This window comes from Oncorhynchus gorbuscha, unplaced genomic scaffold (genome assembly GCF_021184085.1).
Source record: "Oncorhynchus gorbuscha isolate QuinsamMale2020 ecotype Even-year unplaced genomic scaffold, OgorEven_v1.0 Un_scaffold_857, whole genome shotgun sequence".
Classification (NCBI taxonomy): domain Eukaryota; kingdom Metazoa; phylum Chordata; class Actinopteri; order Salmoniformes; family Salmonidae; genus Oncorhynchus; species Oncorhynchus gorbuscha.
Genome location: NW_025745846.1, coordinates 281921 through 293592, shown reverse-complemented (window position 1 = coordinate 293592; position 11672 = coordinate 281921). Strand labels below are relative to the sequence as shown.

Here is an 11672-nt window from a genome sequence, read left to right as displayed (position 1 = left end):
TGGGGTTTTAGGCTGGGTTTCTGTACAGCACTTTTGAGATATCAGCTGATGTACTTGCCTGTTTTGAGCCCCACATGTGGGTTTTCTGGGGGGGGCTTTCCTGTTGAGGCCCACATGTATCACAAAATTCAACAAGGAGTGATTTGGAAGGAATCAGTAGCTAACTGCAAGCATTAGCCTGCTATTCCATCATTAGCCTGCTAGTCAAGTCTAAGAATAAGGGTCTCTTTTCCTATTATAAAATTAAACATTAAACATTGGCCATGCTGTCAATGAATGTAATTAAATTTAACTAGGCATGTCAGTTTATAACAAATTCTTATTTACAATTACTGCCTACCCCGCCCGGCCGACGCTGGGCCAATTGTGCACCACCCTATGGGACTCCCAATCTTGGTCTGATGTGATGCAGTCTGGATGATTTGAAGCCACTTTCAAAACTGCTAACTTTAAACTGCAAAATCTGACTTGAGTTCAAGACAAATGGGAAAACACTTTGGAATCTTTCTTCCAAAAAGGTCTCGTCTGCTACAGAAATGTAATATGCAGGGAGATCTGTATACTGTAGCTAAGTAATACTAAGTGTGTTGTGTAGGAAGCGGTTAGTAGACCATGTGCCTCACCCTAATCATTTGGCCTACTGTTCTGACTTTGTTCTTTACTTGACTATATATAACCTGTTTGTGAGAAGTGTAATATTGTAAGAGCCTTCATTTCTCCTACGGTTCTGACTTGGTGTACAGGGAGAACACTGTAAGAACAGCCCATGTTCTGAATTCTGTCACTGTACTTCACAGTTCAGGAAGGCAGAAGGACCGGTACCCAGTACAACCAGATCAACACCATGAAGGAAGGCAGAAGAGAACACAACCATTTCAATAGACATGTGCACTTTATTAGTTGTGTCGGTCCACAACAGGAGCCCCCTGCCCCACCCTACACAAGCCCCAGAGAGAGGAACACCTCTCAGAATGGTCAAACATCTTTTTTGCATAACAAACTGGACCATGTATCTATAAGACTGAAAATACAAAAACAATATTGTTTTTATATCAATTAAATCATTTACATTAAGCTTTTCCCCCCTCCACACAAAGCCCCAAATACAGCCCTATCCCCTAGGTGATGCACTAGCTCCCTATGGGCCCTGGTCACTAGCGCACTAGGTAGGGGATAGGGGCTGGACAGCAACACCTCCATAGAGGTCAATAAGGTGGTGGAACATCAACATTAAGACTAACTAAACAGGACACGTGGAGAGTCATGACCGTCAGACAACGACGACATCACATCCTGTCCATCCAGCCAAAACAGGGAGGGCTCTCAGACAGACCGACAGCAGGAGAAGACAACGCCAGTGTGGAGAGAGGGATGAGATCTGACAGGCAACACCGACTCAAGAGTCTTCATTGGAATGGGAAGGAGGAGAGAGAGTCTGTACGGGTCGCGGGTCGTTTTAGAAGCATTTACGGTGGACGATGGAGGGACCGGACTCGTCGTACTCCTGCTTGCTGATCCACATCTGCTGGAAGGTGGAGAGAGAAGCCAAGATGGAGCCTCCGATCCAGACGGAGTATTTCCGCTCTGGAGGGGCGATGATCTGGAGAGGAGAGACAGAGGGAAAACATTAGCATGAGTACAGACCTTCACACTGTAGTTCTAGAGTACCAGGTAACTACAGGAGGACGGTTCAGAGGTTTATTTAGTCACCTTGATCTTCATGGTGGAAGGGGCCAGAGAGGTGATCTCCTTCTGCATCCTGTCAGCGATGCCGGGGTACATGGTGGTTCCTCCGGACAGCACCGTGTTGGCGTACAGGTCCTTACGGATGTCCACGTCACACTTCATGATGGAGTTGAAGGTGGTCTCGTGGATACCGCAAGACTCCATACCTGGAGAGAGAGAGGAGACAAAATGGCCGTCACTACGGGGCAATCGCAACACACGATGGCTGCCAGATGGACACTCGATCAGCTGATCCAGAGAGGTTAGTTAAGAGACTCACCGAGGAAGGAGGGCTGGAAGAGGGCCTCCGGGCAGCGGAACCTCTCGTTGCCGATGGTGATGACCTGGCCGTCAGGCAGCTCGTAGCTCTTCTCCAGGGAGGAAGAGGAGGCAGCGGTGCCCATCTCCTGCTCAAAGTCCAGCGCCACGTAGCACAGCTTCTCCTTGATGTCTCGTACGATTTCCCTCTCGGCCGTGGTGGTGAAGCTGTAGCCGCGCTCCGTCAGGATCTTCATCAGGTAGTCCGTGAGGTCGCGGCCGGCCAGATCCAGACGCAGGATGGCGTGGGGCAGAGCGTAGCCCTCGTAGATGGGTACTGTGTGGGTCACGCCGTCACCGGAGTCCATGACGATACCGGTGGTACGGCCGGAGGCGTACAGGGACAACACGGCCTGGATGGCCACGTACATGGCAGGGGTGTTGAAGGTCTCAAACATGATCTGGAGACGAGAGAGGAGAGGTATGAGTCACGGTGCCGAAGGACTACAGTAGAGACAGGAGTCACAGCACCCTATAGAACATGCTGTCCAGTAGAGACAGGAGTCACAGCACCCTATAGAACATGCTGTCCAGTAGAGACAGGAGTCACAGCACCCTATAGAACATGCTGTCCAGTAGAGACAGGAGTCACAGCACCCTGTAGAACACATATGTCAGAGTCAAGGCCCGCGGGCCACATCCGGCCCGCGAGAAGGTTTTTTACGGCCCCTGGGATGATCTTGATTTATTATTAGAACCGGCCCGCAGACCGCAGCAAGCCGGCAGCCCGCAGATCTTTTACACGCACCAATACTACATTTCCCACAATGCAACGGTGACGCACCGAGCAGTAGGCTGCTTCATTTCAATATTTATTGCCACAGCAGTTGTCAGCATCACAGTAAAATTAACTTTCAGATACCCATCAAAAATGGCAAAACGGAAGGTGGACACTGAGAACCGGGGGTTTCAAACAAGGTGGGAGTCGGAGTATTTGTTCACGGAGGTAGCTGGAAAACCTGTGTGTCTTCTGTGTGGAGAAAGTGTGGCGGTACTGAAAGAGTATAATCTGAGACGACATTATGAAACGAAACACGCGGACAACAACAAGAATATGGACATGGAACAAAGGCTACAAAAGGCAGAGGAATTAAAACGAGGCCTCAAATCTCGACAGGCTCTGTTCAAAAAAGCCAAATCACAAGGCCAGGCTGCTGTCAAGGCCAGTTTTATTTTGGCAGAAGAGATCGCTAAATCAGCCCGGCCATTTACAGAGGGGGATTTCATCAAAAACTGCATGATTAAAGTTTGTGATGAAGTTTGCCCAGAAAAAAGGCAACTCTTTTTAAATGTGAGTCTGAGCAGAAACACCATTGCCGAGAGAGTAGACCAGTTGTCCATCAATCTAAAAGAGCAGCTTGTGAAAAAGGAAAAGATTTCATTGCATATTCCTTGGCTGTGGATGAGAGCACCGACATTTCTGACATTGCCCAGTTGTCAATTTTCATCCGCGGAGTGGACTCCAGCCTAAGCGTGACAGAGGAGTTTTTGGCTTTACGTCCTATGCATGGCACAACTACGGGGCATGATTTGTATGAAGAGGTGTCAAGATGTGTAAATGAGATGGAGCTGCCTTGGGAAAAACTCGTGGGTTTGACAACCGACGGAGCACCTGCGATGTGTGGACACAGGAGCGGACTGGTGGGGAAGATACGGGAAAAGATGCAAGAGGAAAACGCGACAGGTGAGCTGACAGCTTATCATTGTATCATACACCAGGAAGCGTTGTGCGGTAAAGCCTTGAAAATGGAGCATGTAATGAGCATCATCACGCGCACAGTTAACTTTATCAGAGCCAAAGGTTTGAATCACCGCCAGTTCAAGGCATTTCTGACGGAGTTAGAAACGGAGCATGGTGATTTGCCTTATCACACAGAGGTGCGATGGCTAAGCCAGGAAAGGTGCTTCAAAGATGTTTCGAGCTTCGTGAGAAGATTTGTCTGTTCTTGGACAGCAAAGGGAAAGACACAACACAACTCCGAGACAGAAATGTTTCTGTGTGAAATGGCTTTTCTGTGTGACATTACGAGTCATCTGAATGCAATGAACTTGCAGCTGCAGGGTCGGGATCGTGTCATCTCTGATATGTACAGTACAGTGAAGGCATTTAAAACCAAACTGACTCTGTGGGAGACGCAGATGCGGAAAGAAAATTTGAGCCACTTTCCCAGCTGCCAGACCATGAAAGAGAAGCTCTCTACCAGTGCGTTCCCGAGCGCACAGTTGGCTGATAAAATAGGTATGCTTGCCGCTGACTTTCGACGCCGATTTGCTGACTTTGAAGCACAAAAAAGCAGGTTGGAACTGCTCGGTAACCCATTTGCTGTTGACGTGGAAAGCTTTTTTGCACTTTATTTTATTGTATTTCAATCCAATTATATTTTAAAAATATTTCAGTTGAGTGGATGATAGAAAATTGCTATTATTGTTTTTTTCTTTGAAGTAAATTTAGCCCACTTTTGCTAAAATAGAAAATATAGGCTACTGATGGTGCCTTGAATACTGGTTTCTTTCATTTAATGTTCATGTTATGGGGATTTTTATATAAAGGAAATTTGTCTTTTGTGTCTGTTGAAAATTAAAGATTACTGACAGAGCCATAAGAAAATATTGCTTTATTTATCTGATCATATTGGAATATATTTGTTAGGTTTTCAGTAGGTTCACTAGACTATATGCGTCATTTAAAAAAAATTCAATGAACATTCGAACAGTCCGGCCCTCGGCTTGTAGCTAAATTTTTTATTTGGCCCTCCGTCCATTTGACTTTGACACCCCTGCTGTAGAACATGCTGTCCAGTAGAGACAGGAGTCACAGCACCCTGTACAACATGCTGTCCAGTAGAGACAGGAGTCACAGCACCCTGTACAACATGCTGTCCAGTAGAGACAGGAGTCACAGCACCCTGTACAACATGCTGTCCAGTAGAGACAGGAGTCACAGCACCCTGTACAACATGCTGTCCAGTAGAGACAGGAGTCACAGCACCCTGTACAACATGCTGTCCAGTAGAGACAGGAGTCACAGCACCCTGTACAACATGCTGTCCAGTAGAGACAGGAGTCACAGCACCCTGTACAACATGCTGTCCAGTAGAGACAGGAGTCACAGCACCCTGTACAACATGCTGTCCAGTAGAGACAGGAGTCACAGCACCCTGTACAACATGCTGTCCAGTAGAGACAGGAGTCACAGCACCCTGTACAACATGCTGTCCAGTAGAGACAGGAGTCACAGCACCCTGTACAACATGCTGTCCAGTAGAGACAGGAGTCACAGCACCCTGTACAACATGCTGTCCAGTAGAGACAGGAGTCACAGCACCCTGTACAACATGCTGTCCAGTAGAGACAGGAGTCACAGCACCCTGTACAACATGCTGTCCAGTAGAGACAGGAGTCACAGCACCCTGTACAACATGCTGTCCAGTAGAGACAGGAGTCACAGCACCCTGTACAACATGCTGTCCAGTAGAGACAGGAGTCACAGCACCCTGTACAACATGCTGTCCAGTAGAGACAGGAGTCACAGCACCCTGTACAACATGCTGTCCAGTAGAGACAGGAGTCACAGCACCCTGTACAACATGCTGTCCAGTAGAGACAGGAGTCACAGCACCCTGTACAACATGCTGTCCAGTAGAGACAGGAGTCACAGCACCCTGTACAACATGCTGTCCAGTAGAGACAGGAGTCACAGCACCCTGTACAACATGCTGTCCAGTAGAGACAGGAGTCACAGCACCCTGTAGAACATGCTGTCCAGTGAGTCAGAGGGAAACGGTCATTAGTGAAGAAACACAGCAGCCATTTCTACATGACGTAATGTCAATATAAACCACTAGAGTAGCTCATTCAGAGCACGGCCCTACAGGCCAGTCGGCCCTAGAGGTTAATCTAGTCAGTCAGCAGGGTGCAGAGGCAGAACAGACCGACAGGAGACCTGGAGCTTCCAGAGGGATGACAGATCAGCTGTAAGGACAGAGGGCCTGGAGGAGAGGAGAGCAGAGCAGAAGTGAACAGTGGAGGAGGAGGAGAGTGAGGAGGAGGAGGAGGAGAGTGAGTGAGGAGGAGGAGGAGAGTGAGGAGGAGGAGGAGAGTGAGGAGGAGGAGGAGCGTGAGGAGGAGGAGGAGCGTGAGGAGGAGGAGGAGCGTGAGGAGGAGGAGGAGCGTGAGGAGGAGGAGGAGCGTGAGGAGGAGGAGGAGCGTGGTGAGGAGGAGGAGCGTGAGGAGGAGGAGCGTGAGGAGGAGCGTGAGGAGGAGGAGGAGGAGGGGCGGGAGGAGGAGGGGGGAGGAGGAGGGGCGGAGGAGGAGGGGCGGGAGGAGGAGGGGCGGGAGGAGGAGGGGCGGGAGGAGGAGGGGCGGGAGGAGGAGGGGCGGGAGGAGGAGGAAGCGGGAGGGAGGAGGGGCGGGAGGAGGAGGGGCGGGAGGAGGAGGGGCGGGAGGAGGAGGGGCGGGAGGAGGAGGGGGCGGGAGGAGGAGGAGGGGCGGGAGGAGGAGGGGCGGGAGGAGGAGGGGCGGGAGGAGGAGGGGCGGAAGAGGAGGGGGGGAGGAGGAGGGGCGGGAGGAGGAGGGGGCGGGAGGAGGAGGGGCGGGAGGGAGGGAGGAGGGGGGAGGAGGAGGGGGGGAGGAGGAGGGGGGAGGAGGAGGGGCGGGAGGAGGAGGGCGGGAGGAGGAGGGGCGGGAGGAGGAGGGGCGGGAGGAGGAGGGGCGGGAGGAGGAGGGGCGGGAGGAGGAGGGGCGGGAGGAGGAGGGGCGGGAGGAGGAGGGGCGGGAGGAGGAGGGAGCGAAGGAGGAGGAGGGGCAGAAGGAGGAGGAGGGGCAGAAGGACAGTGGAGGAGGAGGAGGGGCAGAAGAACAGTGAAGGAGGAGGGGCAGAAGAACAGTGGAGGAGGAGGAGGGGCAGAAGAACAGTGGAGGAGGAGGAGGGGCAGAAGAACAGTGAAGGAGGAGAGGGGCAGAAGAACAGTGGAGGAGGAGGAGGGGCAGAAGAACAGTGAAGGAGGAGAGGGGCAGAAGAACAGTGGAGGAGGAGGAGGGGCAGAAGAACAGTGGAGGAGGAGGAGGGGCAGAAGAACAGTGGAGGAGGAGGGGCAGAAGAACAGTGGAGGAGGAGGAGGGGCAGAAGAACAGTGGAGGAGGAGGAGGGGCAGAAGAACAGTGGAGGAGGAGGAGGGGCAGAAGAACAGTGGAGGAGGAGGAGGAGGGGCAGAAGAACAGTGGAGGAGGAGGAGGAGGGGCAGAAGAACAGTGGAGGAGGAGGAGGAGGGGCAGAAGAACAGTGGAGGAGGAGGAGGAGGGGCAGAAGAACAGTGGAGGAGGAGGGGCAGAAGAACAGTGGAGGAGGAGGGGCAGAAGTGAACAGTAAAGGAGGAGGACATTACCTGGGTCATCTTCTCCCTGTTGGCTTTGGGGTTGAGGGGGGCCTCGGTGAGCAGGACGGGGTGTTCCTCTGGAGCCACTCTCAGCTCGTTGTAGAAGGTGTGATGCCAGATCTTCTCCATGTCGTCCCAGTTGGTGACGATGCCGTGCTCGATGGGGTACTTCAGAGTCAGGATGCCCCTCTTGCTCTGAGCCTCGTCTCCCACGTAGCTGTCCTTCTGGCCCATGCCAACCATCACTCCCTGGAGACACACTCAGGTCAGTGACAATGTACTCCATGGAATGTTAAGGCTGATCTACAGTATTAATGATGTTGATTGGAACTGACCTCTTAAAGGTTCATGTTGCATAGCAACAGAACATTAAATGACACGTTATAATATTCTAGAGGGAGCCATACAACTACACAATGCAGTCAGTGTAATGTTGACTAGAGACAAAGTCAAAATTGGTGACAAACATTAGTTCCAATAGCAATGTAACAGTTGTCACATTCAGTATAGCAGATAAAGTTGGTGTATTTCAGTTAAATATTACCTGATGTCTGGGGCGACCCACGATGGAGGGGAACACAGCCCGAGGAGCATCATCTCCTGCGAAACCGGCCTTGCACATACCGGAGCCGTTATCAACGACCAGGGCGGCGATTTCATCTTCCATTTCTGCACCGGGAAGAAAAAGACAGAAATGAGACTGACGTCTTTACCGGGGTGCGCCGCCTGCCTGTCACTATTGAGCCGGTGTACTATCGGTGAATGACCACTAGGTGGAGCTGAACAGACAGTCCAGACCATTCACTCACTCAGCGTTTTACAACCAGTCAATTTGCTTTATCGTAAAAATGCATGAACTAAATTGACTTTTGAGGCTTAATTTAAGGTTCAGCATAAAGGTCAGTTGTGTAGTTAAGTTGTATAACTAGAGAGAGTAGAAATAGACGGAGTTGATGACTAGCACCCAGACAGCGCCTCTAGACAAAAGGCTGTGTGTTTTCGGCCGAGGCGTCACCATATAAGGCAATAGATGGAGCGTCCCCTGACATGTGTTAGTCTGACAGAGGCCACTCCCTGGTCCGGGATAACCAGCCAGACAACCCAGGTTAGGTCACATCTATCCTGAATATGGTGACACAAGGAGAGGCCACTCCCTGGTCCGGGATAACCAGCCAGACAACCCAGGTTAGGTCACATCTATCCTGAATATGGTGACACGGAGAGGTTTCCGTGCTTTCAAATCACATTAAATGCCCATATGTTTGAGGCTTGTAACTGGTGTGAAATGTTTCCTATTAAAAGACACATTGACCCCTGAAAAGCACTGACTCATCTGAGCCAAATAGTCATAAAAACCCCTCAACATCATCATTAACACATAGGAAGTCATTTACCTCACTTTTAATAACAGCCTGACTTTAATGCATGTGAACTTTAACAGATATCCTTGAAACATCTCAACAGGGCGAGTTTTAACCTCCATTATTGGGAAAATGGTCGAAATGTTTTGTACAACCGGTCAAAGATAAGACAGACCCTGGTTAACACACCCACTCAGATGTTGAGCTAGATAAAATCAAATATTTAAATGAATTAAAGATGCAAATCAAATATATATATATAAAAAATTACATTTTAAAAATGACCAGAATAAAAAACACATTGTAAACTGACCGACGACAGCTAGCTAGGACCCAAGACAAACCGTACAAGTTAACTAAGATAACTAACTTTAACTAGTTGTCTACGTTGAAATGTAACAATTAAACATAAATAACATTTTTTTTAAACACAGTATTAAAGCTCTTACCTGTGTTTTAGTGGGGAAAAGATACCGGTGTTAATCAAGAGAAACTGTCTCTTACACTCCCTTCTTCCTGCAGCGGTGAGAAAACTGTAATGAGGAAGTGTTGCCAAGGCTCCGGGTTTTATATCCGCATACGTCACAACCCCCACCTCTCTGTCCATATAAGGCGAACTTTCTGCAGCGCGGCTCCTGATTGGTCGAGGGCGTATCCACTCGGAGTGAACGCATTGTGCCTCAACTGGGCCTCTCTGCGTTGACAGCACTTGGTTTCAAAAGGAGGTGAAATAAAGTGTAGGCCCTTTATTAATTAATATAACGTTAATGAACTCCTATACACCGATATAACGTCCTAGATAACATAACAAGGTCATCGATTAGGATAGGTGTCATCGTATTCAACGATCGGCCTAATTGATGTATTATCAATAGTTTCTGTCATTGGCCACCGTGATTATGGTTAAAACTAGTTTATTTTATTTATTTTTATTTCACCTTTATTTTAACCAGGTAGGCAAGTTGAGAACGAGTTCTCATTTACAATTGCGACCTGGCAGTCGTTAAAGTTCGATAACTAACGTAGAGGGGGTTCTTCCTTTGAAATGGAAGTAGGTTTTGTATTGGATTTAACGTTACAGCTACAAGGTAACTGTGGTCAGGTCGTGATGCCGGGACAATGTAAGGTCCAGCTCACACGTGAGGAATGGTGTTGGTGTAATTTGAGTCAGTGTAAATCTTTGAGGTGTATATACTGACATTCCAGAGGCCCAGGGTCCTTAGGCCCGCTAGCCTGATAATTAGCTTAACCGGTGTTAAAAACAGAGCCCACAACCCCCACTGACTGAGACAACACACAACCCGCTACTAGACTGAGACAACACACAACCCCCACTAGACTGAGACAACACACAACCCCTACTAGACTGAGACAACACACAACCCCTACTAGACTGAGACAACACACAACCCCCACTAGACTGAGACAACACACAACCCCTACTAGACTGAGACAACACACAACCCCTACTAGACTGAGACAACACACAACCCCTACTAGACTGAGACAACACACAACCCCTACTAGACTGAGACAACACACAACCCCCACTGACTGAGACAACACACATCCCCTACTAGACTGAGACAACACACAACCCCCACTAGACTGAGACAACACACAACCCCTACTAGACTGAGACAACACACAACCCCTACTAGACTGGGACAACACACAACCCCCACTAGACTGAGACAACACACAACCCCTACTAGACTGAGACAACACACAACCCCTACTAGACTGAGACAACACACAACCCCTACTAGACTGAGACAACACACAACCCCTACTAGACTGAGACAACACACAACCCCTACTGACTGAGACAACACACAACCCCTACTAGACTGAGACAACACACAACCCCTACTAGACTGAGACAACACACAACCCCTACTAGACTGAGACAACACACAACCCCCACTAGACTGAGACAACACACAACCCCTACTAGACTGAGACAACACACAACCCCTACTAGACTGAGACAACACACAACCCCCACTAGACTGAGACAACACACAACCCCTACTAGACTGAGACAACACACAACCCCTACTAGACTGAGACAACACACAACCCCTACTAGACTGAGACAACACACAACCCCCACTAGACTGAGACAACACACAACCCCTACTAGACTGAGACAACACACAACCCCTACTAGACTGGGACAACACACAACCCCTACTAGACTGAGACAACACACAACCCCTACTAGACTGAGACAACACACAACCCCTACTAGACTGAGACAACACACAACCCCTACTAGACTGAGACAACACACAACCCCCACTAGACTGAGACAACACACAACCCCTACTAGACTGAGACAACACACAACCCCTACTAGACTGAGACAACACACAACCCGCTACTAGACTGAGACAACACACAACCCCTACTACATTTACATTTACATGAGACAACACACAACCCCTACTAGACTGAGACAACACACAACCCCTACTAGACTGAGACAACACACAACCCCTACTAGACTGAGACAACACACAACCCCTACTAGACTGAGACAACACACAACCCCTACTAGACTGAGACAACACACAACCCCCACTAGACTGAGACAACACACATCCCCTACTAGACTGAGACAACACACAACCCCTACTAGACTGAGACAACACACAACCCCTACTAGACTGAGACAACACACAACCCCCACTAGACTGAGACAACACACAACCCCTACTAGACTGAGACAACACACAACCCCTACTAGACTGAGACAACACACAACCCCTACTAGACTGAGACAACACACAACCCCCACTAGACTGAGACAACACACAACACACAACCCCTACTAGACTGAGACAACACACAACACACAACCACCACTAGACTGAGACAACACACAACA

At 49.5% G+C, this 11672-nt stretch overlaps 1 protein-coding gene across 1 annotated transcript; it reads right to left on the bottom strand.

Moving 5' to 3' along the window:
• Positions 1 to 873: 873 nt before the first annotated feature.
• Positions 874 to 9376, bottom strand: LOC124020570 (actin, cytoplasmic 1-like). Its single transcript, XM_046335811.1, has 6 exons — positions 9229 to 9376; positions 7963 to 8087; positions 7428 to 7667; positions 2006 to 2444; positions 1711 to 1892; positions 874 to 1600 (listed from the first exon to the last, which is right to left on the bottom strand). The coding sequence occupies exons 2-6, from the start codon at positions 8083 to 8085 to the stop codon at positions 1457 to 1459; spliced, it is 1128 nt and encodes a 375-aa protein (XP_046191767.1). The 5' UTR covers positions 8086 to 8087; positions 9229 to 9376; the 3' UTR covers positions 874 to 1456.
• Between the last annotated feature and the right edge of the window lie 2296 nt (positions 9377 to 11672).